The 26371-nt window shown below is 59.0% G+C and overlaps 1 protein-coding gene across 1 annotated transcript; it reads left to right on the top strand.

Moving 5' to 3' along the window:
* Window positions 1-24458, top strand: LOC119095846 (ubiquitin-conjugating enzyme E2 Q2). The gene is made up of 8 exons (XM_037218697.1): window positions 1-312; window positions 4210-4314; window positions 15174-15470; window positions 15965-16127; window positions 19356-19507; window positions 21270-21473; window positions 23549-23615; window positions 24319-24458. The coding sequence occupies exons 1-8, from the start codon at window positions 151-153 to the stop codon at window positions 24348-24350; spliced, it is 1182 nt and encodes a 393-aa protein (XP_037074592.1). The 5' UTR covers window positions 1-150; the 3' UTR covers window positions 24351-24458.
* Window positions 24459-26371: the final 1913 nt, after the last annotated feature.

The following is a 26371-nucleotide window of genomic DNA, read 5'->3' on the forward strand; positions in this document are numbered from 1 at the left end:
TATTGTCTGGCGAGGACAGCGACGTCCTGTGTTGGGGGTAGTGCGGTGTGGCCGTAATTTACGGCGCCTGTCCGGTGATTAGGTGAATTTAGGCCACTTTCATATTGGCCCTGTTCACATTTTTCACCGCAGGCATAAGAGGGACTAGGAATGGCTTGCTTGCTCACTTTGAAGGCAGAAATAAAGACTCTCGAACATGTGTTTCCGAAAACTCACGAGAGGTTCCAGGTGCTAAGTGCCAGTGTAGATGAACTTACGTGCCGTGTCATTGGAAGGCATGGAAAGAAGCATGATATTCATGCCCATATCACGGTGAGTCTTAAATTCTTGCAGCACCATATTGCATTGAGTTGTGCAAGTGGCATTGGCTGTTCTCTTTGTCTTGATAGTGTCCATTTGGTTTGTTCAATTTGGAAGCTTTCAACATGATGCATGTAAATATAATGTAAAACATGCAACATTGTATTGTGCAGTAGGACTTACAATGCAGAATAGGGTCATGAAATGTGTTGGGAACCATATTTCCTTGTTGCTATCTGGGAAGAATTCAAGGTCAGTGTCTCAGGTTTAGGACATTCTGTGCATTGTTATTAAGTTGCCACTAAAGCCAACTCTGCAATGCTTGCTCATGAGGTATCAGTGTTATTTCACTGCTCGAAATATTATAGCAGGATGGCATATTCCTCAGAACACACTTGCATGTGCCGTCAGCCACCATACCTTGTTCCACTTACTGCCCTAAAATGTCATTGCTTAGGCTTACTGTTTCATTACATTGTCTCTGTGTAGGTATGAAGTAGTGTTATTGGTTTGGTAATTCTTTCTCATTGATTTTTTCATAGCACCAGAAGTAGAGCAATCATTAATTATGTGGCCAATTTGATTTTTGAATGCCAGCCAATCTGTAAGTAATAGTAAGGATCATGGCATGTCATGAAGCACAGCTTAAATCCCACCCTTAAAAGGCACCAGGCTGCTCAATTTGGGTCAGAGAATGAGTTATATTGGTCATTTTCTTCAACCCAGGCCAATGCCCAAAAATGGAAAGCCTGTCCTGGTGTTGGCTACAGGCCTGACATTAAACAAATACATGCTGCATCAAACATGTCTGGCATAGCAACAGCAATGCTGCTAAAATTTTAGAGCATGTACATTTAGATAAAGTTCTCTGAGTCTGGCACACAGTTGTCACCAACTGAAGTGTTGGCAGACTAGAGTCAATATTTCAGTTGAAAATAATATTGTGAGGGTAACTGTAAGGAAACATGCTTTGAGGAAGTGTTTCATACAAAAAGAATTGGAAGATGTAGGGAAATGGAAAAGGGCAAAGGAAGATGTTGGCCTAGTGTGAGCTCCCACACACAAGCCTGAAACACAGCTCACCTACCTGGTATAAGTGGTGAAATGTGCATTGCGTGGATTTTTGGTATACTGGGCATCCAGTGACATGAGCTGCTTCATGGTATGATATTCCACCTGTTTTATTATTTGCCCTTGTAAAAAAATAAAGAAGCCATCATAACTTTCATTGTTTGCCCCAGCCATAACAAGATCATGTTCAGGTCCATCATGTTTGTAGATTGTGATGCCTACTAACATGGTACCTTGTCAGTAGTGAGAAGAGGTGTGATTTTGGTGGTTCCTTAGCTATTTACAATAGCTGCGTTTGCATGCATTGCATTCGCACAGACAGTCATTATCATAACTTTTCAAAACCATTCTGTGAATTAATGAATGTGCCTAAGATCTGGCTTATTTTGTAAGTGTTACAACCATGTGAGGAAAAAATAACAATAAGAATGATGTGGTGTACTCTGGATTCATTTGGTACATTTCTGTTTGCCAGCACTCTTTGACTTACCCTGCTCATATTCAGTGAATTTAGCCTTAGAGCAATATGTCTGGCAAATGGCTACATAACATTGCATTGACTGCTACATAGCAACACAAAAGTTCTTTCATTATGCTATTTAACAGTACAATTTTGTGTTCATTATCTGGTTACTCATGATGCTGTAGCATGCAGCTTTTGATAGATTGTAAGCAGAATTTAGGAATGACAGAATTAATGGTTGCAGCTCATTTACTTCATGCAGTATTTTGTTAATTTGTGCTGGTAAAAGTAAAAATATTTATGTTTTGGTATCTGTTAATACTGAAAATTTAATTCTTTAGCTCATAAAGTTGTGTTCCCATGAACAACACCATCCAGAAGATGTTATTGCTTAAACCTTGATGACCACTTCTTGGTGTAGACCCTCATAATTATCATGTCTTTCCTGAGCTCTTTGGCAAATATGTTATGTCCCCTCAAGATATTTTGTTTCATAATTGAGAGCTTCTCTTACTCTTGTGCGAGGTACTGATATGTATCAGTTACCATAAGATTAGTTTAGTTTCTTGCTGGTTGCAAAGCCTTGAAAACTTGTTTTGTCAGAAGCAGATACAAAATGTCATATTGATACATGATTTTGTGAATGAAATTGAACTCCCATGAAATTCTTGTTGTGTTTGTAACACTTTGTGAAAATGCCTATCATGACAATAAACACTATCTTCTCCCACATTTTGTGCCTATGTGCTTGTGACTTGCTCAAACATTGAATTATCTGCTGTGCAAAAATTAAGGCTGGAAATAGAGCTCATCATGCTCCTTGACATCAGTTCAGAATGAATTCTGTGCCATCTGGGGTAAGTAACTCATGGTAACCATTATCCAATTTGCATATATTTGCCTGAAGAATGGTTTCCATTGATGTGTTGGGACAGCTTTTTTCCAAATTTCTCTTATGGCTCCTTGTGATATCTCTGCCATCAAATTGAAAAATGTTGATTAGAAATCAGCTTGAAGTGGTGCATTGATGAGCAAAATGTTAGAGATGTTTTGCTGTCTGTACCTACCTTGATTTTTAAGAACACCATCCTGGGAATTAATGGATGATGTGTTGTGAATATAAGCATGGACAATGATGGATGATGATGTGAATATAAGTATGCCACACTTAGAGAATGAGTCATAAGGCAAGTACTTTTTAAGTGGGGTTGTCTGGTAATTTGCATTAATTTTTTATTTTGGGTCATTGGTTTTTATTCCAAGGCCACATGTCAGGTATGATTCTATAATGCTGGGTTTCCATTTGATTCCAAGATATGTGAATCCATCAGGGGCACAGCCAAGGGAGGGGCCCAGTGTGCAAGGATCATCCCCACTGACCAGTTCCTTCTACCATAGAAGGTTCCTGAAAGAAATCTGAAAATCTGTGCAATCATATGCTTGGAGCTCTAAGCCCTTTGCTTGAGACAGTCCTGGTTTCACCCTTGGAATTCATGTAATTGATGGCCTCCCCAACATTAGTAAACAAAAGCAAGCATCATGCATTTTGTAACTACCATGGTTTGTGGGTCAGAAGACCCTCTTAAAGCAACATTGGCATAAAGACCACTATGCCTGATGCCCAGCTGCATCTCCCCTGTTCCAAGTTTTGTGTGAAGTCCACTTGGTCTACTTCCTATGAAAATCTTACAAGTTTTGAGTTTCATTCCACTTACTATGGCTTTTTTCAGTGCCATTGGCATTGCTTTTTGTGGTTTTCACAACCAATTAGATCATTTTGTGGGTCTTTTGCTTGCTTCCAAGTGCTTTCTTTCCTTAGTAGAGTACTTTCCAGCTCATTTCCCAACTGGATTGAGTGGCAGCTGTTCATGCTCATATTATGCTAGCATGTCTTGTGAAAGCCTGAATGGCTTGGTCTATCAAGTGCATTGCTGTCTTTGTGCTGGCACATCTTTCTCATCCAGTCATGTAATGGCACATTTTCTGGTATCACCATCTCCTGATTGATGTTTTATGTCATCTTGTGACTCCATGCCATGATGTCATTTTAAGTCTCAGATTAATCATTGACAACTTGGAAACATGTTGTCAATGAGACCATGTTATCAGTGATGACGCAGTGCGCTCGAAGCGCGGTGTAGCGGGCGTTGCGAATGCGTAGAAACATGTGCAGTCATCGGACCATCATCAATCGTGATCAACATCATCCGTCACCCAAGGGGGATCAGACTGGGCACGTTCGTGACCCTATGTCAAGTACTTGTTCCCAGCCGTCGCCGGGCGAGAGCTGTGGCGGTGTGTCACGGTGGCTCCGCACTGTCAGTGCCCTACATCCGGTGGCTGCGTGTGACCCGATGCGCCCCGGCCGCCCCCAGGAGACGTACTCGCGGACGCCACCGGTCTGGTTCGCCGACACGGAGGACCCTGTGATAACCAACGCCCTGCACACGCTCTCGACAACGTCCGGGGCCGACAATCACGTAAGAGCGGCGGCGGCTGCGTGCCCGGCGGGTCACGGGGTCACCACACTGAGCAGCCGTGGGCTGGGAGTCGGAGGCTCGCTGGTGGGGAGGGGGGGAGACAGTGCGTCCGGGGGGTCACTGGGTCACCATACTGGCCAGTTGTGGGCCGGGAGACGGAGGGTCGCTGGCAGAGAGGGGGGGGGGGGGGGCAGTGCGTCAGAGGGGTCACTGGGCCAGCACAGTGAGCAGCTGCGGGCCGGGAGTAGGAGGCTCGCTGCCGGGGGGGGAGGGGGAGGGGGATGTGAATGATGAGCTCCGCTGGGCACTGGCGGACAAGTGGGATGAATTAGGAGAAAAAACGACAGAATCGAGTGCAAGTGTGCGTGCACAGTACAGTGTATGATCGCATACAGGTGGGGCAGACGCATAGGCATTCGGCGACGGACCTGAAACTCAGTAGTGACCATAGTGTGACAAGTGCCGTCATGTTCAGCATTTGTTATTGTGGTGGACTGTCTGTTTTATGATTAGTTCTGACTTTCGTGATCTTCTTAATAGGTTCGCGTGTTAATGTTTTTAACTGTAAACGAGTTTTGAGCCATACAAGGTTTTGAGCTTTCGTCTGCAAGGTGTCTCGCGTTATTACAAAGGACATTATTCGTTGGTAGTTTCAGGCTAATAATATTTTGAAAATGCGGTTTAAAGCAATGGCACAGAAGCGTTCTTATATGTGTGATCTTCTACGTACATTAGATGGGCCTTGAAAGCAAAACGCATTTTCCTCCATCAATTCAGCTCATAAAAGGCATTTAGGGAAATTATGTCAAGGCAAGGATGTGAGCGCTTTGCCTGTGACGGAACAGCTGACAGCCTGCATCAGCTGCATGTGGATCGCAGCTCGTATGCGCAGCAGCGAGTTGTCCGGGGCCGCCAGATAGCGTTGTCCATCACTGTAAACAGATAGAAATCCCTCCGCAAACGGTCGGTGGAAGGAGTGCGGCGGGAATCACGGGCCCGGGAACCACCGGTGCTCGGCCGGGCGCCCAGGCGTCCTGCGGTCGGCGCGCACCTGCAGGACTCACGAACACGCGCGTGATGGTCACGCACACGCGCCCTTATGTCCGCTGTGTCCGTGTCAACTCCCCTTCTTCCATGATTTATGAACGAGCGTGGATGGACACCATGCAGAGGCGGACCTTTGGTGGCATTACCGGTCTCTGCCTGTGCCTTTCCTTTCCTGATCTTGGGTGTGTATAGTCCCAACGTGTGCTGCATTGGTGCTCGTCGATCTAGCTTCGGTGGGAATGCTCGGTTCCTTTAATAGAATGCTGGGCGATTTCATAGTTGGCTTGTCGTTTTGTTATATTATGCTTGTGTCACTGGTATGGGACGTCCGCCGTTCAATTTGAGGGACTTGTTCTACTTTCTGCGTAGTACGTCATCTTGATATGAAGTGTGTCAGGCGCAGTCTGCCCTTCCAAGTTTGCCCGTGTCTCAAGAGCCTAGCGTGAGCACAGTCCAAACGCTTATCTGACCTTCACCTCCACGTCTTGACGGTCAGGGCGCGCGCGCGTGTTTTCGGAAGACAGCATTGAATACTGATATTCAGATAAAGCGTGTTAAGCAATGGTGAACCGGTCGGGGTAAGACAAACTAAATGATAGGGCTGTTCCAATGCCGAAAAGGTGGGGGCATTGTTGAAAACAGGACAAATAATGATTATGCGGGGCAACTGTCACTCTCTCTTGGGGTACTTCGCTTTGATTCTTTGGTTTGATCTTTTCCGTTTTTTTTTTGTCGTTGTTGTTGTTTTTTTTTTTTTTGCTCACCTTGTTCTCGCAAGGTCTGGTATCGAATATCGCAATGCGGAGTTCATGTTTTTTGCATAAAGTGTCATGGACGTACGTGGGAGCCAGGGGCCATACCCCCCCCCCCCCCCGCCTTCCGCTTTTTGAGAACATTTAGTATTAGGCTGATGGCCATACCCGGAAAATTAACTTTAAATAGGCTTTGTCGCCCTCCTTCGCACTTTCTAAGAACTCCATGTGCCGGCGTTAAAAATTTAGACAAGGCAGTGTCACATATGGCGGTATGTGCTCCTGGTCGTGCCCCGATCTGTGGTGCGGGGGATAATGTCGGCATGAAAACGTCAGATGTTGACACATCAGTTATTCCCTGTTTATGCAGGCCGACGATTATTCGTTTATCTGATGTTGCAGATAGTTTCCGTGCACACAGCGGTCCGCGCGCTCTGCAGTGGCCTTCGACATAAGGCGGCTCCATGCTTGAATGCGATAGCACAGGCGTTGTCTGCGCGGGCTTTCGGCTGCGCCTGACGACGCTGGCGGCCTGTCGCAGTCGGCTGGGTGGTGCGCGTCGGTGGTGGCGCCGGGCCCGTGCCTGCGCCGGTCGCCGGCGCCGGCGCCGGGCCACAGCGGCCGGCTCACCCCGGTGCGGCCGTCGCGGCGCTGGCCGCCGGCGGCGAGGTCAGCGGCGCCGGCCGACGCTGACCTTGGTGCCGGACCTGCCGCCGCCGGCCAGCGCCCCCTCGCCGACATCCGGGCCGTCGCGCCCCTCCCGCCGCCGCTGCCGGAGCCCGCTGCCATTGGTCGCCGTTATGGGCACGTCAGGCCGGTTTGACTATTCGGTATTTAGTTTGCTTACGACTATTGACGAATGCGGCGCGATTCCATAGTGATCGCAGGATGCCCCCTTTGCGGTGTTGTGCACGGATAGCGGAGCATGCCTGGTGATGCCATTTATAGCCTCGTCAATCGGGTGTGATCAATAACCGGGCGTGTGGCTCGCAACCAGATGCAAAAAAGGGGCGGCATTTAAAGCCCTTCTCTGAGCCCGGCGCTGGCGACGTCGTGCACGAAGAGCGGAGCAGGACGACGCGATGGGCAGTAGACTCTTGCGGCCACGTGGCGGCCCGGTTCATTGTCTGGCCCGGTGCAGGGTCAGTGACCCTGGTGGTCGGCGCGTCCGGCTTGGGCCGGCGGCCAGCTGGCCGTGACCTTGAGGGCGGCCAGCTGACGGCACTGGGTCAGCCGCTCAGCTGACCGCGCCGGGACCCGAGCCGCGCTTCTCTTCCTGGCGGCAGGGCGGCAGGGGGGGGGGGGGGGGGGGGGGGGGGTCCGTCCGGCGCTACTGCGAAGGTCCGCCCGCCACCCAAGCCGTGCGCTCCTCCCGGCGGGCGGCGAAGGGGCATTGCCGGCACTGTTGCGAAGGGCCGTCCGCGTCTCGACAAAGGCGGATGGGAACTCGGAACTCGTCTGCGTCTGGACGGCGGCGAGTTTGCAAGTTGTGTCGGCGTTGATTGAACAGCTGTGGTTCTGTACTGCAGTAGGAGTGTGACGGACTTTGCGGTATCATTCCGTGACTAACGCCACCGGTCTGATCACGACAGTAGCGTGGCTGGCAGCGTTGCCCAGCAACACTGATTACCCGCCGTCAATCCTGCAAGCGTTTGCTCCCACATTGGCCGTTGTCTTCCGCGAGCCTGCCGTCAGCTGACGGCGTTCAGGGCCTGTGGGCCGTCAGCTGATGAGCGTCTCGGGGCCTGTGGACCGTCAGCTGACGGGTATATCAGGGCTCGTGGGCCGTCAGCTGACGGGTGTCACGGGGCCTGTGGACCGTAAGCTGACGGGTATATCAGGGCTCGTGGGCCGTCAGCTGACGGGTGTCTCGGGGCCTGTGGGCCGTCAGCTGATGAGCGTCTCGGGGCCTGTGGACCGTCAGCTGACGGGTATATCAGGGCTCGTGGGCCGTCAGCTGACGGGTGTCTCGGGGCCTGTGGGCCGTCAGCTGACGAGCGTCTCGGGGCCTGTGGACCGTAAGCTGACGGGTATATCAGGGCTCGTGGGCCGTCAGCTGACGGGTGTCTCGGGGCCTGTGGGCCGTCAGCTGACGAGCGTCTCGGGGCCTGTGGGCCGTCAGCTGACGGGTGTCTCGGGGCCTGTGGGCCGTCAGCTGACGAGCGTCTCAGGGCCTGTGGACCGTCAGCTGACGGGTGTCTCGGGGCCTGTGGACCGTCAGCTGACGGGTGTCTCGGGGCCGTCAGCTGACGAGCGTCTCAGGGCCTGTGGGCCGTCAGCTGACGGGTGTCTCGGGGCCTGTGGGCCGTCAGCTGATGAGCGTCTCGGGGCCTGTGGACCGTCAGCTGACGGGTATATCAGGGCTCGTGGGCCGTCAGCTGACGGGTGTCTCGGGGCCTGTGGGCCGTCAGCTGACGAGCGTCTCGGGGCCTGTGGACCGTAAGCTGACGGGTATCTCAGGGCTCGCGGGCCGTCAGCTGACGGGTGTCTCGGGGCCTGTGGACCGTCAGCTGACGGGCATCTCAGGGCTCGCGGGCCGTCAGCTGACGGGTGTCTCGGGGCCTGTGGACCACGCGCCTCGCGGCGGCTCCGGTTGTGAGCGTGCAGCAGCTGAGCGGCCGGCTGGCACCATCGGAGCTGCGTGCCGCGCGCAGCCACACGTGCGCCCAGAACTGGGCTTTGCCGCCACCTGTTCTGGCTTGTCGTGCGGTCTGCTGGTGATAGCATGGCGGCTACTCCGCCCGTGGGTAGCGCTGTCACGGATGCGGTTTTGCATGAAGCCAATGTAGAGTGCCGCTGCAGGTGGTTTTACCGGCAAACCACTTTCGGCGAGACTTGGTTTTGGTGGCAGTAGAGCCTTCCGGTGAGGGTGGCAGTAGAGCCCTTTTGGTCTGCGATGGCCATTTCAATAGTCACCCTTTGCATGCATCGACATATGCCCGTTGTTAAAATCTGACATTACTGGGCCTTCAGAAGTATACGAAGTGACACCACTATGTCAGACCACACAAACCGCTGCAATCTGGCGTTGTAATCGACGTGGAGGATTGAAGGGTTGTCGGCGGATAATCGAGGCAGGAAGGGGCGCTGTGACGCGACACTTGGAGTATGATCGCTCCCGACTTGGAGTGGAGCGGCCTGAAGTGGCCGGACCGGTCGGCGTGAGGCCTGGGCGTAGCGGCCCCGTCGGACCCGGTCACCGCCCCGCCGGAACCGGTCACCACCCCGCCGGAACCGATCACTACCCGCCGGACCCGGCCACCACCCCGCCGGACTTGGTCACCACCCTGTCGGACCTGGTCACCACCCCGCCGGACCTGGCCACCGCCCCACCGGACCTCATCACCGATGCACCGGAACCGGTCACCGTCCCGCTGGACTCGGTCACCACCCCGCCGGACCAGGTCACCCCCCACCCCCCGCTGGAACCTGGTCACCAGCACGCCAGACCAGGCCCTCTCCGCCCCCCCCCCCCCCCCCCCGCCTCGGCTCGGGATCCGTCCGACTTTGGTGCCAGGTCTGCGAGGGCGATGGTACGGCGCAGCGTGACCATTTGCTGCGGGCTGAACTTTGGACGTTACCCTCACACAGTGCCAGTTCGGCTGCCATTCTATCCCCGTGTCATTCGGCTATCAACTACCAGACCCTGTGTCATTCGACTATCGACTGCTACACGTCGTGTCATTCGACTGTCGACTGTGGTACTCCGTGTCATTCGATCATCGACTACCATACCCCGTGCCATTCGACTATCGACTGCCATACTCGGTGTCATTCGCCTGTCGACTATCATACCTCATGTCATTCGACTATCGATTGCCTTTTTGCGTTTCTGCCTCGTCTTTTGGTGATTGCTAATAGAAAGCAAAAGTGTGGCTCACGTGAATTGAATTCAAATCGCAAAAAAATTTGCCGTGTGGTGCTAGATGGCAAATTTCGCTGCGGATTATATAGATTTAGATAGAGTTCGCCACAGATGATGAGTTGGGCGGTCTTGTAGTCGGGCGGCGTGGCGCAGCTCTGTGGTGCTCTTCTGTCTGCCGCCCCTCCTGTGTCGTGACTACAACACTCTCCGCTCACCGGGTGCTGCCAGCGCTAATGTGCCGGGGTCGTGACCCTGGCGTGCAGGGGTTAGCACTCCCGGGGGGATTGTTCCAGACGTCCGAATGGCCCGCCGAACCGGTCAGTCTCGGATGTGTGACGTGGGACCTGGTCGGCTCTGAGCTCGTCTTGTGTAACCGACAATCCATGTAAGCGTAACCCCTGGGGGTTCCCGAGCGGTCGGCCACCGATACAGGGACGCGTCTGACGTCAAAGGTGTGACTCATCCAGAGCCTGCGACCCGCGGTCAGCTGAATGAGGCGTCAGCCTGGATGCACGTGAATGCATGGATGACGAGCGCCGCGTGGATGGTGTAGTCTCGTGCTGCTGCGTCGGCGCCTCCGTCCTGTGGCGTCCACTCTCAATGGCTGTACAGCAGCGAGCTTAGTGGATTCATGCCACCGTATGAGATCCGCGATCCGCTCGAGGAAATTTTTTACTTTTATCAGGCTTTTCTGGCAATGGCTGGCAACAACGTTGTCCATCAAATTTGTGATATCTTGTGTATGTGTGTTGATGTGCAGCATTAGGGTATTGCAATTGATAAACAGGTTATTAAGGGTTGTGCTTGAATGACATTTGTATGATATTTTTGTTCATACGGCTACTTTTCGTAGCATTGTTACGTTTCAGCTGAGATGTTGATGATGCAGTTGAAATGTTGACACATGCAGTTGAAGATTGTTATATTCAGCTGAATATTAAAATATTTGGCCGAAAGTTACATGCCTCGTCGTGTGGGAGCTGGTGCTACTCTTGTACCGATGCACTCTGCAGCGCCTGGCCATTGGCGATGCCACACCGACTAGTCAGTCGGTGCCGGCGCTCCGCCAGGCATCGGCGGCGCGGCGGCGCGCGGCCGAGCGGCGGCCCGCCGGCTCCTGCCAAGCGGCGGCTCCGGCTCCGTCCGCCTGGCCGACCTCGTGACGTGCGGCCGGCCGGCGCCGCCGCCGACCCTTCCGGCTCCCGCACGCGCACGAGACCGAACCGCCGGACGGGGGGAGAGGGAGGGGGCGCCGGCTGTGGCGCATCGCTGACGGGACGTGACGGGACGCCGCGGCTGGACGGTGACGAGGCCGGGCAGTGACGAGGCGACCGTGAGAACGGACGAGGGAGGCTGTTGATCACGGCAGGCGACTGGTAAGGGGCTGAAGGGAGGATGGGTGTCACCGCCGATGAAGCTCGAGGGAGCGGCGGCGGCGCCTGACCCGTCGGTTACGTGTTGAGGTGGTCTCTGTCGCAGCGGCGGCGGGCTGCTGGACAGAGAAGAGAGCAAACTGTGCTTGGTGATGCGCAGGAGGAAGTCATCGATCAGGAGTAAAGGCAATACGCCGGCCGTAAGTCTGCTGAGTAGTCATCGATCTTCAGGAGATACGTCAGAAGTCAGGCGGAAAAAAGATCGGTGTTTAGAGGGTGAGGAGGACGTCATCGGCGAGCACCCAGCAAGGAAGGCATATGTCGCTACAGGCCAGAGACGGTCCGCGGCTGCCATGGAGAGGGGGGCTCCAGCGCCCGGTGACGGCCACGGAGGGTCCCCGCCTCCCCTCCATTGGGGAGGTGGTCCGCTATCACTGTCCGCCATCAGCTGGCCGGGTCGGACCCCTGCCGCCGCTCCCGTCACGGCCGGCGCCGCCACGCACCCCCGCCTCTCTGGCGCGCTCGCCGCGGCCGGCCGGCCGACCGTGGTCGGCTCGGTTTCCCCGGCCGTCCCGTTATCGGCGTTGCGTTGCATCAGCTGACTATCGCCGCCGCCAGCCGTGGCTGCTCTGTGCGGCAGCCGCACGCGGCCCGGCCGCCGTCACCGCGATGGCAGGATAATGTCGTGATAATCCTCGTCCTTAAGCTCGTCCCCCGGTCTTTAAGGTAATCTCCCTTGATATCGAACTTCCGGGCTGCTGTTGTATGCCAAGCCTCCAGAATTCGGCCTTAAATGTTTTGAGATGGCTTGGTGCCGCAGAATCACTCGCGCGGTGCTGTTTAGGAACGGTGTTTTCAAAACAGCAACATCGTTTGAATGTGTGCTTTCCGCGCAGCGCATGCAAATCACCCAACACCGGTGTTTACCGCACCTGTACACCGGACGCAGGGTTGGGTCTACACCGCCGGGCGCCGGCACTGCGGAGATCCCACGGCATTGCTGCGGCCTCCGGTGAGCCGCCGGGCGCTGGAGACGGACACAACACTGCCTCGTTGGCCGCGTGATCCCGGCTCTTTGTCGCCCCGTCCGGCTGAGGCCGTGATGTCCCGGGTCCCGGTACGCAGGACGGCGACCGTTCTGTGGCGGCGCGTCGACCAGGTGGGATGCCCCGGCTGCGGAGAGGCGGCGTGTGGAGCGCGGCTCGGCGTCTCGACTGAAGTCCGGCCGGGTGGAGCCCTGTGACTCAGAGCAGGGGCTGTGCCCAGTGGCATGCCGGCGTCTTGGGGTTACGTGGGAATGCCGGACGTCAATCTCCGCTTGATTCCACAGCGGGGCTCCGTCTGCACCGCTGACGATGTGGCCTTGTGGGGCTTCCCGACGGCGGTGTTTGCCAGGTGGTGGCGGAAGGCTGGCGGAGGAGCCGTCCGCTGGGAGGTGGTGCGGGGACTGACGGAGGAGCAGTCCGCTGGGAGGTGGTGTGGGGTCTGACGGAGGAGCCGTCCGCTGGGAGGCGATGCGGGGGCTGACGGAGGAGCAGTCCGCTGGGAGGTGGTGTGGGGTCTGACGGAGGAGCCGTCCGCTGGGAGACGGTGCGGGGGCTGACGCAGCACCAGGCTCGCTCCCTGGAGCGCTGACTGCCGGCCTGGCTGGGGCAGCGCTTTGTCGTCCAGGTCTGTGTCGTCCAGTGTGGCTTCCGGGCTGGTTTTTTTTCTGCGGACCGGTGGCGGCTGCGGCTCGCCGCCGGCCAGGGGCGGCTTCTTCGCATCAGTCGGCTGAGGCTCGCCGGGGCGTCGGTTCGCGCGATCCAGCTTGTCCGGCTGCCGGCGCCGTTCGCTGTGATGACGTGGCGGCTGCGCAGGGGGTTTCACGTGGCGTCGCGCGTCAGCACTGGCGCCGGGCTCGGCTGGCGTGTTGTCGCACCGGCGCACGACCAATGTACCGGCCGCCCGAGCCGACGGCTGGGGCGTACTGTCGCCCGCGCCGACAGCTGTCGCCCGGCAGTTGATAGCACGGACCGTCCGGCGGCGTTCATCACGGCCGCGACCGGAGCGCCGAACGGATCCTGCCGGCCGGCCGAGGGTGGCCCGAGTGCACGGCCGCGGCGCGTCGGACCCGTCCCGGCCGGCCGAGGGTGGCCCGAGTGCACGGCCGCGGCGCGTCGGACCCGTCCCGGCCGGCCGAGGGTGGCCCGAGTGCGCGGCTGCGGCGCGTCGGACCCGTCCCGGCCGGCTGAACGGTGTCCGTCGATACGCCGCCGGCGCAGAGGGGCGAGTCGTTAGGTGGTGAGGAGGCGCCGCTAGTCTTCCGTCCGCCGCAGTCCGCCCTGGTCGCTGCCGGCTGATTTGACTGGCCCACTGGAGGGGCTTCGCGGGATCAGCTGGAAGTGGACGCTCACGCAGCGCGGCTCTGCCCGCGGTGGTGAGGTGGAGGGGGACGAAGGCCGTGCAGCGGCTGATTTGACTGGCCCACTGGAGGGGCTTCGCGGGATCAGCTTGAAGTGGACGCTCACGCAGCGCGGCTCTGCCCGCGGTGGGGAGGTGGAGGGGGACGAAGGCCGTGCAGCGGCTGATTTGACTGGCCCACTGGAGGGGCTTCGCGGGATCAGCTTGAAGTGGATGCTCACGCAGCGCGGCTCTGCCCGCGGTGGTGAGGTGGAGGGGGACGAAGGCCGTGCAGCGGCTGATTTGACTGGCCCGCTGGAGGGGCTTCGCGGGATCAGCTTGAAGTGGACGCTCACCCAGCGCGGCTCTGCCCGCGGTGGGGAGGTGGAGGGGGACGAAGGCCGTGCAGCGGCTGTTTTGACGCCGCCAAGCTGCGGATGGGCGCTCCTGCCTCCCCGATAACCTGCTGGTGGTGACAGAGCGATGTCCAGTATCAGTGACGACCTACCTCGCTGGTCTTCGTGACTCGTGCTTGATCAGATTTTCCCGTCACGTTGAAAGGAGAGCTGTTTCCTGTCTTGTTGGAATCTTTGACACCATTGCGGTGCTGCAGTCTTCTGACAACTATCCCAGGTGGAGAACGCGTCACGTTTGAGGACTCATTTCCGTTCCATGCACCGATTATGAATGCTACGGCCTTTCCGTGAACGAGGTGATTGCATGTGTCGATTGTAATCCCCCACCGCTGTAAGTGGAGCCTTCGACACTGGTGGTGCCGATTATGAGCCGGCCTCTCCACGGTCGATGTTTGGCATGGCCTCAGCAACACGTTAGCCTCCCGTTCGCGTGCTGGACGCGGGTCCGCGGAGCTGGTCAGATCTCATGGGACGCCGCACCAGTGGCCCCCCGCCGGCTGCTGGCTGAACCCTTAGGGTGTTGGAACGGGCCACACAGCAAGCGCGACTCTGTGGCCGGACCCATGAGGGCCAAGATATGACAATTATATAGATATGTATGTATCCATTTTGAAAATTATTATGTTGTCGTTTGTAAGTATATATATATATATATATATATATATATATATATATATATATATGTATATTATATCATGTCATGTACACAGGCCAGTTTATCTGTCGTGTCTGGTCGTACTTCTCAGCCGTCGACACAGCATGTGACTGACCAGTCCCGGAGATGCAGCGTTGCTGTCTGTCTTAGGCCCGTTCTGTGTGACCTGTGTCACGGTCCCGTGCCGTGTGTGGCCTTTCTCACGGCTCTCGTGCTATGTCTGACCTGTGTCTTAAACCCGTGCTGTGTCTGATCCGTGTCGCGGATCCCGCAAAGCGCCGCAGCAGACGCGTCCGCCCGGCCGCCGACGCCGCTTCTGACCCGCCCCGCCCGCGACGCCGCTTCTGACCGCGCCCTGCCTCCCGACAGATCCTGTCGCAGACGAAGCTGCTGCTGGAGCTGGTGTGCCCGGCGCTGGGCGTGTCGACGCCGCCCGACCTGGAGCGGCTGCTGCGCGTCACATTCGCCCAGTTCTCCCAGAGCGGCCGGCTCCGGCACGGCTCGCCCAGCAGCGCCGACGCCGCCGCCGCCTCCGCCGACGACGGCTTCGACGAGGACGACGACGAGGAGGAGGAGGACGAGGACGAGGACGATCTGGAGCCCGATGAGGATATGGACGAGATGCACATAGAGATGGAGGAGCCCACCGCCGGCGATAAGGACCCGGTGCGTGGCCTGTGGGGCGACGGCTGGCGGGGAGGGTCGCCGTGTCGTGGTTGGGGGAAGACTGGGAGGTGAGACGCATTGTCCTACGAGCGGGGACCTGACGTTCGCTCCAGTTGTCGTCGTTTCGACATTCCGCTATCATTGAAAATTCTGCCTGTCTTTAGAAGCAATCCCACTTAACCACGTCGGTGGGCAGAGGCCCTCGTGATGACTGGTTTGATTTGCTTAGTGACTGTGTTTTTGTTTCAATTGAACGTCCGCTTCTAATGATAACGTGGCGTTAGATTGATGTAATGCTTGTTGATATTGGCGGTTTGTATAGTTATTTGAATTGAAAGTCGGCTTCCAATGATGATTTGACGTCAGATTTATGTGATGCTCGTTGATATTGGCGAATAGCGCTGCTGGTCGGCGGCGTGTGTGCGTGTGGGGGGGGGGGGGGGGGGGGGGCGTGTCCGCTGCCCGAGCTGACGCCAGTGGGCTGCCGAGCGCAGGACAAGGAGCTGTGTCCGGAGCACCAGCTGGCGCTGGAGCGTCTGCGACAGCACCACTCACGGGAGCTGACGCGCGGGCCCACCACCGGCGGCAGCGTGCAGGCCACAGACCGGCTGATGAAGGAGCTGCGCGATATCTACAGATCGGACAGCTTTAAGAGCGGTCAGTGAGGCGCGCCGGCCGCTGCCCGCGGGGCTGAGAGGCGGCACGGGGGCTGCCCGCGAGGCTGAGAGGTGGCACGGGGGGCTGAGGGGCGGCACGGGTGGCCGAGAGTGTCAAGGTGTGGCGTCCTGACGGTTGCAAAGGCGATAAGCCTGGCGTGATGACAGAGGCGGCCTGCGAGCCGTTCCGCCGACACTATGAGTGATGGTCAGCGGGTGTAACGGCAGGCATATTTCCGGCTCGGTGGGCCCGAGAGTGGTCAGGTGATAGTGGGCGCTCGACGCTACCAGTCTTGTAGCCTTGAGCCTTCCCATCTCAGCACGGGGATGGGACGCCCGGGTACCGACGGCTTAGCGGCGTCATTGGCTGCTGATACGAGCGAGAGGAGGGACGTAGTGGAAGTCACTGCCCCGAGCTGGGGGTCAAGCGTACGCGACGCGGTATGCGAGCAAATCTCTCCAACGACCGACATTGGGCCAGCAGTGTTGAGAGCTGACGTCGGCCCAGCAGTGCTGAGGGCTGACGTCGGCCCAGCAGTGCTGAGGGCTGACGTCGGCCCAGCAGTGCTGAGAGCTGACATCGGCCCAGCAGTGCTGAGAGCTGACGTCGGCCCAGCAGTGCAGAAAGCTGACGTTGGTCCAGGAGAGCTGGGAGCTGACCGCTGGCTGGGCGCAGCGCGCTCTGTAACTGTGACGCGCCGCTTTAGCAGCTGCCGGGGTCTTGCGACCAGGCCCGGTCAGCCAAGCACGGCAGGCTCACGCTGACAGAGGTAGCCCGCTGTGACAGCCTTCAACAGCTGAGAACGCGCCGATTGTAACAACCGGATATGCAACGTCTTGGTACGGCAGGCGCGGCGTCGTGCATAATGCTGGGTACGGTGTGCCTGAGCCGGACTTAAGCCCAGGGCGTGGCCGGCCTGAGTCCCGGAGGCCGTGCGCAAGCGGTGCTGCGCGAGCCGTAGACTGAGCCCAAACGTGAGCCTGAGCCCGAGCCCGAGCCTGAGCCCGAGCCCGAGCCCGAGCCCAGGCCCGGGCCCGGGCCCTAGCCCGAGCCCGAGCCCGAGCCCGAGCCCGAGCCCGAGCCCGAGCCCGAGCCCGAGCCTGAGCCCGAGCCCGAGTCCGAGTCTGAGCCTGAGGCTGAGCCTGAGCCCGAGCCCGAGCCCGAGCTCGAGCCCGAGCCCGAGCCCGAGCCCGAGCCCGAGCCCGAGCCGGAGCCGGAGCCGGAGCCGGAGCCGGAGCCTTAGCCCGGACCCGAGCCCGAGCCTGCGCCCGAGCCTGAGTCTGAGCCCGAGCCCGAGCCCGAGCCCGGACTCGAGCCCGAGCCCGAGCCCGAGCCCGAGCCCGAGCCCGAGCCCGAGCCCGAGCCCGAGCCCGAGCCCGAGCCCGAGCCCGAGCCCAAGCCCAAGCTCAAGCTCAAGCCCAAGCCCGGGCCCGAGCCTGAGCCCGCGCCCGAGCCGGAGTCTAAGCCCAGGCCGGAGTGGAAGCCCGGGCCGAATTCGAACACCGAGTCAGCTGCTTGATGAACCTCATAGCCAACAATAGCAATCATGGTGGTTACCCGCCTTACGTGCGGTCGGCGCCGCCGTTGAGCGGTCAATCCGCTCAACAGCGAGCCGCATCCTTGGCCGTGTCGGGATCCAAGGCTCATGGCGCTGCTTCTGTTTTACATCGGGGCGGCGTGTCGCCGACTCAATGCCGTCTATGTTACCCCGGCTCCGTGCCGTTACAGCGGCTGTGGGGTGGATGCCGAGCCTCATGTCAAAGCCGGAACACAGTCCAGGGTGGTTCGGCTCCTGCCGTGACTGGCTGGCTCACTGGCTCATGTCTCGTGTCATGTCCTCGGGGGCATGTCTGTCGCAGGTCCCTGGGGTGTGCCCCTGACAGGTCCCTGGGGTGTGCCTCTGACAGCCCCCCGGGGGTGTGCCTCCGACAGGTCCCAGGGGGTGTGCCTCTGACAGGTCCCTGGGGGTGTGCCTCTGACAGATCCCAAGGGGTGTGCCTCTGACAGCCCCCTGGGGGTGTGCCTCCGACAGGTCCCCGGGGTGTGCCTCTGACAGGTCCCTAGGGGTGTGCCTCTGACGGCCCCCTGGGGGTGTGCCTCCGACAGGTCCTCGGGAGTGTGCCTCTGACAGGTCCCCTGGGGTGTGCCTCTGACAGGTCCCTGGGGGATGCCTCTGACAGGTCCCTGGGGGTGTGCCTCTGACAGGCCCCCGGGGGTGTGCCTCTGACAGGTCCCTGGGGGATGCCTCTGACAGGTCCCCGGGGGGGAGGGGGTGCCTCTGACATGTCCCCGGGGTGCCTATGACAGGTCCCCGGGGGGGGGGGTGCCTATGACAGGTCCCCGGGGGTCTCTGACAGGTCTCCTGGTGTGTGCCTCTGACAGGTTCCCGGAGTGTGCCTTTGACGGTCCCCCGGGGGGCCTGCAACAGGTCCCCGGAGGTGTGTTTGACACAGGTCCCCGAGGGCGCGTCTGTGACAGGTTCCCGGGGTGTGTCTGCCGCAGGCCTCCGGAGCATGTCTGTCATAGGTCCCCAGAGGCGTATCTGAGACGCAGATTGAGCGCTGTTGGCGGTGACGCGGTCCCAGTGTCGTGCTGGCGCCTCCGGTACGCGTCTCTGTGCCGGCTGGCCCCGGCCCATCTGATGGGCGTTATTGCGCCGGACGCCGCCGGGCGCGGCTCGGCGCTGGACCAGAATAGCGGCCGGCAACGGTTCTGGAGTACCGTCCGCTGGGGCCCCGTCCGCGGGGGGGAGGGGGGAGGGGAGGGACACTGTTGATACCGTACCCCGGCGATGTGTGCTTGCCGCCGCGTTCTGGGGCTGGGTTTTATTATTTTATGTAAGTGTAGTGCAAGTTGCGAGGTACTTCGGCGCTTAACTCGTGCTGTGTAGAGCCAGCACGCACACAGAAATGAACTGTGTGCCGTAGTGCATAATCGTGTGTGCACACGATTGGCATGTTTATCGAAAATTGCTGCTCGCATTACATGCAGGGCCATCCGCTGCAACACTGGTTCCGCTTTTAATAGCTTACGTGTCATTGTTGCCGGGCTCCGGGAGCCAGGGCACGTTCGATCCGCGGATCCTACGCCGCCGTCCGCGGCGGGGAGCCGAGGCTGCCTGCGTCTGAGTCACGTCATCAGCGCCGTCTGAATGACGTCATTCGCGCCGTCGGGCTGGAGTGGACCTTTTGTCGCGCGCTCCTCACCCCCGCCCCCTCCGCTCGGCAGGCTCGTTCAAGGTGGACCTGCAGAACGACAGTCTGTACGACTGGAACGTCAAGATCTACAAGGTGGACCCGGACTCGCACTTATACAGCGACCTGCGCCAGCTCAAGGACAAGGAGGGCATCGACCACATCCTGCTGAACCTGGTGTTCGAGGTGGGTGGGCGCGCGCCGACCGAGGCCGCAGTGGCAGCGTCAGGCATGACTGCTGTATTTGTATCGGGCATATTTGTCCGATACACGTGTTCGCATAGCTTCGTCCCGTTTTGGTGGCATCTGCGTTATCAGGCTTCTCTCCTCGTCATGGAGAAAAAGGAGCTCACGTGTCGTTCTGGAGTGGGACCCACTCCCTGGAAACAGCGCCAGGTGGCTCGGGCCGATGTGCCGGTTAGCCGGTGCTTGGGATGTGCCTTAGCGGGCTGGCCGATGTGCCGGTAGCCGGTGGCTTGGGCCGATGTGCCGGTAGCCGGTGGCTTGGGCCGATGTGCCGGTAGCCGGTGGCTTGGGCCGATGTGCCGGTAGCCGGTGGCTTGGGCCGATGTGCCGGTAGCCGGTGGCTTGGGCCGAGGTGCCGGTAGCCGGTGGTTTGGGCCGATGTGCCGGTAGCCGGTGGCTCGGGCCGATGTGCCGGTAGCCGGTGGTTTGGGCCGATGTGCCGGTAGCCGGTGGCTCGGGCCGATGTGCCGGTAGCCGGTGGCTTGGACCGATGTGCCGGTAGCCGGTGGCTTGGGCCGATGTGCCGGTAGCCGGTGGCTTGGGCCGAGGTGCCGGTAGCCGGTGGTTTGGGCCGATGTGCCGGTAGCCGGTGGCTCGGGCCGATGTGCCGGTAGCCGGTGGCTTGGGCCGAGGTGCCGGTAGCCGGTGGTTTGGGCCGATGTGCCGGTAGCCGGTGGCTTGGGCCGAGGTGCCGGTAGCCGGTGGTTTGGGCCGATGTGCCGGTAGCCGGTGGCTCGGGCCGATGTGCCGGTAGCCGGTGGCTTGGGCCGAGGTGCCGGTAGCGGTGGTTTGGGCCGATGTGCCGGTTAGCCGGTGGCTTGGGCCGATGTGCCGGTAGCCGGTGGTTGGGGCCGATGTTGCCGGTAGCCGGTGGCTCGGCCGATGTGCCGGTTAGCCGGTGGGCTTGGGCCGAGGGTGCCGGCTAGCCGGTGGCTTGGGCCGAAGGTGCCGGTAGCCGGTTGGTTGGCCGATGTGCCGGTAGCCGGTGGCTTGGGCCGATGTGCCGGTAGCCGGTGGCTTGGGCCGATGTGCCGGTAGCCGGTGACTTAGGTCTTCTGGGGTCGGAGGTTGCCATGTGTGATGGCATACGCTCAACCTAAGGGGTTCAGGCCTTCAGCTCCTCACTCTCGTGTATAACACGGTCGTCTGTTTTGCATCGCGCCGCGTGTCGACCATCCTTGCGACGCCCATATGACATACAGAATTTCGTCACGGCATGCGATCCGGAGCCGGCGCGTCTGATGCCGACTTGTGTTGCTGGCGTCGGGTGATCCCTGGCCGGTGGTTGGGCCGTATCCCCGGGACATTTCAGCCAATGTCACGCGGCCGCCCGACATGCCGCTCCGCCCAGTGCTGTGTCGTGCCGTACCCGTGAAGCTATCAAAGTAATCGCATGTGATTTAACTAATAGGAACAGCTGTTTGGCAACAAATAACGCTCCATGCTACCGCAGTCACCAATTACACGGAACCGGGAAACATTCGTGCCGACCGTGTTCTCATTGCACTGAACACTGGTGTGGTGCTGCTCTTCGTACGGTTGGTTTCTTCCATCTCAGCTGGTCCCAAGCATAAGGGTTGTAATGTACCCACGCGTGCCGCCCCCCCCCCCCCCCCTCTTTTCCGTCGGTGCGGCGCCTGCCCCCGCCCCCCGCCCCCGCCGCCACCGCCGCCGCCCGCTAACCGAACGCCCGCCGCCGCAGGACAACTACCCGTTCGAGCCTCCGTTCGTGCGCGTCGTGTATCCGGTGATGCAGAACGGCTACGTGCTGCTGGGAGGCGCACTCTGCATGGAGCTGCTGACCAAGCAGGGCTGGACGTCGGCCTACACGGTGGAGGCCATCATCATGCAGATCACCGCCACCCTGGTCAAAGGCAAGGCGCGCATCAACCAGGGCGCCTACAAGGTGAGGCACGCGCCGGCGCGCGGCCGCCGACCGAGTCCGTCCTGCGGACCAGCGGTGGCGGCGGGCGTCCAGGGCGGTGGCCTGGGTGGGAGGAGAGGGTGGAGGGCAGGTGCCTGCTGTGGAGCGTGCTGCGTCTGTAGGCGCGATGCACTGTAGGCGTGTGGTCGCGACGCACTGTGAGCGCCTGTAAGCGTGTGTGTGGAACTCGCTGTTACCACCGCGCTATGAGAGCTTGATCACCGCCGGAGGTGCTCTGGGCTGTCGACGCGCGTGACACCTCGTTGAGCCGATATTGAACCACTCGTGAAGGATCCCCTCGAGGATGAGGAGTGGGGAGGGGCCGCGGAAGGACTGCGTGCTCAGATGCTTCTGCTTATGTTTGTATATTGGCTGGGTATGGGAACGCTGCGAAGAAGGCGGACGGGTGGGGAGGGAGGAGGAGGACTGGACCCGCTGACGTCAGCTGCTGCGTGCTGAGTTTCCTCACGAAGTGCAGGCTTGACGCGGGTATAACGCATGTCATGTGCAGAGGCGAGACGGCACTTCCACTTGGCGGTGTTGCACAGCAACCATACGCAGGGGAACAGCGGCCCATACGTGGCATGTGTTGTCATGACACGTGCTTGTAGTTGCGAGTCACCTAGACATTTCCACCGTCCCGAGTGTGATATGTTGTTGGCTTGTTGCGGCCAGGGTCAGCATCGCGGCCCCTGGGTTCGGTTGGGTTTTTTCTTCGTCCTTGGTGCCCCCCCCCCCCCAAATATGGTTTTAGTAAAGTTCGTCTGCGGCGGGAGAAACGATCACTGGGTCGATCGCTGCAGCATTGGGTCACTGCATCTATTTCGCCTTTCCGCAAATCCCCCCCCCATGCCATTTTCGTTTTGTATTTGCTGTAAGGTGTCAGTGCTGTTATGGCAACCGTATTTCGTAGTTCGTGTTTGAAGGACGTGTTTGATATATAAACACCACAAAGGTATAAAACGTTGCAAGTATGCCCATCTCCTGGGCTGTGAAAACAAGACTTCGAAACCCTACGGAGCCATTGATTAAGCTGCTTTCTCCTCGTTTAGGGTTGGCGAATGGCGAACTGACCATGAAACAGCCAATCTTACGTTCTTCGCGTACCCAGACATGTCCCAGACAAGGACTGGATTCATGGGCGGGATAGTTTTTAATGGCGTGCCTAATCCACGCGTTGTGATGGCTCAGGTGTCATTTTCCTTTGCTCCCTCCATTCGCCTTTTCGTGTTACATCGGGCTTGCGAAATTTGGGCTTTAGCCTTCACTATAAGGAGAGTTGGCAGCGTCGGTGCCGACCAGCGGTGCGTCGGCATTTCAGGCCGCGGCGTTACGGTGTCGTTAATGAAGGCAACATTTTCCTTAATATCTGCATGTTTCGTTGAGGTTGAAAAGTGCGCTTGGCTTAGCCACATTTTAGCCTCGTTCACGAGAAAAAGGTTAGAAGTCCTCGTGAAATGTCCAGTCCGTTAAGAAAGCTATCTTCACTGTCGACTGTGATCCGCAGCCGACTTTTTTTGCTGAGTTGTGTGCTTTATTCTGTTGTGCATCGCTCTCCCGCCAGTTTTTTTTTCTTTGTACACTCCCAACACACCGGTGGTTTGGTTTGGCCGTTGGCCCGCTCCCTCTCGATGGATCACCTTGCGCCTCCTCCATTAGCTTTTGTGATCCATGTTGGCGCGAAATAGGTGAAGTGTATTAATGAAACTTGGCTACCGTTGAATTGCACTGGGAGTCCACGTCGTTTTTCTTCGTCAGTCGGTGTCCATTTCTAATGGGTTTGGATCCTGTTTCCGGTCACTCTAGAACTGATGCCGGAGATTCAGATCAGCTTTAGACTCGTTGGACGCGTGTTGTGGATGTAGTGCACGGTTCGGATAGATCCGTGGGAGGAGAGGCTCGTGGAAGCATCATCGCGCCACCGGACTGACCCATGGGCGCCGCGTGACGTCGTGGACAGTCCCTCCACGTAACATCGTCCACCGCGGTGCGGTGATTACCCTCCAGTGTAGGTGCACGCGTGCGTCACTGCGCTGACAGTCTGCCGTGGCTTACAGGGACAGTACAGCCTATCCAGAGCCAAGCAGTCTTTCAAGTCCTTAGTTCAGATCCACGAGAAGAACGGTGAGTGAAGTGATCGTGCCATTTGTCGCGCGCGGCGGGCGGCTCGCGGGCCGATGGCGTCATCTGTGGGATCCGCCCACGAATGTGCTGTGCTGAGCTGGCACTGTGCGTTCTGTTTGATGCTATCTGACCTGAGCTTTATGGAAGAGTACGCGTTGATGGCGTGTCTTCATTGTTTGTTTGTTGTTTTTTATCGTGTCTGTGGGCACTGTGTGCTCAGTATCCCAGTGTGCTATCTTACTCCACGAGTCGTCGCGAACCACGTGAATGTGTTACGGTCAGCGACACGCGAGCGGGTTGGCGAATGAGCGACGCGTCACTTAGGCTTGTGTCGCAGGTCATTCTGTGCCCAAATTATCTGTGTATCAGGAAAGACGGTGTTTTCCAGCTGGCATAACTCTTGTCTCCAGACGCCCTGTCCTTCCCCAGGCCTCTTCGACACCTGTGCCCGTTTCAGCGTTTTCCGATCCCATGCGCTCCGTCCCAGTTGTGTTCTAACCCCGTGCGCTTGTTCCAGTCGCGTGTTAAACCCGTGCGTCCCGTCCCAGCCGTGTCGTAACTCCGTGCGTCCCGTCCCAGCCGTGTCGTAACCCCATGCGCCCCGCCTCAGCCGTATTCCAACCCCTGCCTCCCATCCCAGGCGTGTTCTTGCCCCGTGCACCCTGTCTCCAGCGGCGTTCTAACCGCATCCGCTGGTCGGCAGGCTGGTTCACGCCCCCCAAGGCGGACGGCTAACGGGGCGGCGGCCGGTCCCGCCCGCGGACCCGGCGAGATCTCCTCCGTGGCGGCCCGCCCGCGCCCGGCCGCGCCGCCTCGTCCGGCGCCGGCGCGCTGACCTCATTACTGTGCGCCCCCGAGCCGCGGGACGCCGCACGGCTCGCCGTCGCGCTCTCGGCGACCGTGGAGGCCGGCGCCGTGCAGCCGGCGGCCGGGCCGACGCTGCCGGCCACCAGGCGTCACTCTGGCTGGCGCCGGCCTCCGGCGAGCGGGCGCTCTTGTACATACCGCCTGGATACGTTTTTGTACGCTAAGATACCTCCTGGGTTCGCGCTGTGCTGGCCTGCCGCGTATATGTGTCGCGCGTGAGTGTCGGGTGAGTGTGGTGGCGCTGTGGCGCGCCGGAGCCCTCCGCAGACACCGGCTCGGTCGCGGAGCAGGCCAGAGCGCGGTCGGCAGCCGTCGCCGCCGCCGCCGCCGCCGCCGCCGTCGCCGACCGAATTCCATGGGTATTGCTGGCGGCGTCAGCTAGCTAGAGCGGCCGCGGAGCCAGCGGCGCCCCCGGCCGCGGCCGCGCGCCGTTTTGTACGTGTAGATAGCTAGTGGGGTGAGTGGGGTGTGCGGACGGACGCACGGGCGGGACCGGGGCGGCGGAGCGCCGGGCGGCAGCCGACGGCTCGCCGCGCCCTCTGTGCGCCGGTGGGCTGACGTCAGCCTGTGAGGGAGGAGGCGGCGCTCGAGCTGGTGTGCGCCCCCGGGACGGCCGCTCCCCGAGCCCGGCCCGACGGTGGAGCCCGGCGGGCCAGCCACGCGCCCATGTGGCCGGGGCAGCGGCGCACGGCCGGTGTCCGTTCGCGCGTGTCCCCGTGCTGTGTGCGCGTGTGTGTGTTCGTGTGCCAGGTCTGTGTGCCAGACAGTGTACAACCCTTTCAATCGTCTCTCCTCGGATAACTCTGATGGCGGCGCTCCGTGCGCCGACACGTCTTCGCACGGTGTGAGGCAGAACTTAACGGACGGTCGTCAGCACATCTCCTTGTGTGTGTGTGTGTGTCTTGTGATTCGGTCTTATCCTTAGTTGGTACGGATAGTCGAAAAGCACCCCACGCCCACCCCCCACTGTAGTGAATAGGCGGAGTTATTTTTGATAAGGGACTCTGTATTGATTGGTGTGGCCGCACGAGCTGAATGTGTCGCAGCGGCCGCGTGCGGCCGAACTGCCTTCCTTTGTCGTGCACCTGTACAGAAATTTCTACTGGGCGCTCTAACCATTGCGACAACTTCAAGTTACTCTTTGATTTGAACTGGCCACGTTTGATGGCTTTAGAGCCCTTTCAATCAACAATGTACTTGTAGACCCCTATGCTGGAATACACCGTTCTGCAAATGTGTGTTGTTGAGGTTGCTGAGGATCGCCGCGATTGAGTCGCGGGAGTCGAGAACAGCTATTGTGCTACTGGTTGAATGTGGTTGGCCGGGGGAGATTAACTAACCGTGCAGTGAGACGGATGTGTTTTGCGAGGTCTGAGAGCCTCGGGTAGTTTGTCTCGGTTGCCATCTGCGCAGATCATTTCACAACGTGCCACCGCGTTCTATTTATTCAATGTTTGCAGCCATTGACGCCCGACGCTCGCGCGGACCGAACGGCTAATCAGATGGCCCGGTATGGTGCAGGTGCAGATCCACTGGACCGGGGTGCGTGACCCCCAGCGTGCACGAGACCACGTGGCAAGACGATGCACAATGAATTTAACTTACTCGTGGGGCTGCGAGCCCCCTCCCCCTCGCCCCCCCCCCCCCTCCCCCCGCCCCCTCCCTCATCGCTCAGCAAAGGGAACCGCTCCCCCAGCCGGTGACATCTATTGTGAGATGCGCAAAACAGATAACGTCAGATGCACCGCGCGCAGCGTCGCGGGGTGCATCTGAAGACGGACCCTACCAGGTCCGTCTTCACCCGGCGCCTCCACCGCCGGCGACCGACACCTACTGGCTGTGTCTGCTTGGCTGTATCTGCCGATTCTTGCGACGCTCAGACGGGGCGT

The sequence above is a fragment of the Pollicipes pollicipes genome, unplaced genomic scaffold (assembly GCF_011947565.3).
Source record: "Pollicipes pollicipes isolate AB1234 unplaced genomic scaffold, Ppol_2.1 Scaffold_4219;HRSCAF=4965_pilon_pilon_pilon, whole genome shotgun sequence".
Lineage (NCBI taxonomy): Eukaryota > Metazoa > Arthropoda > Thecostraca > Pollicipedomorpha > Pollicipedidae > Pollicipes > Pollicipes pollicipes.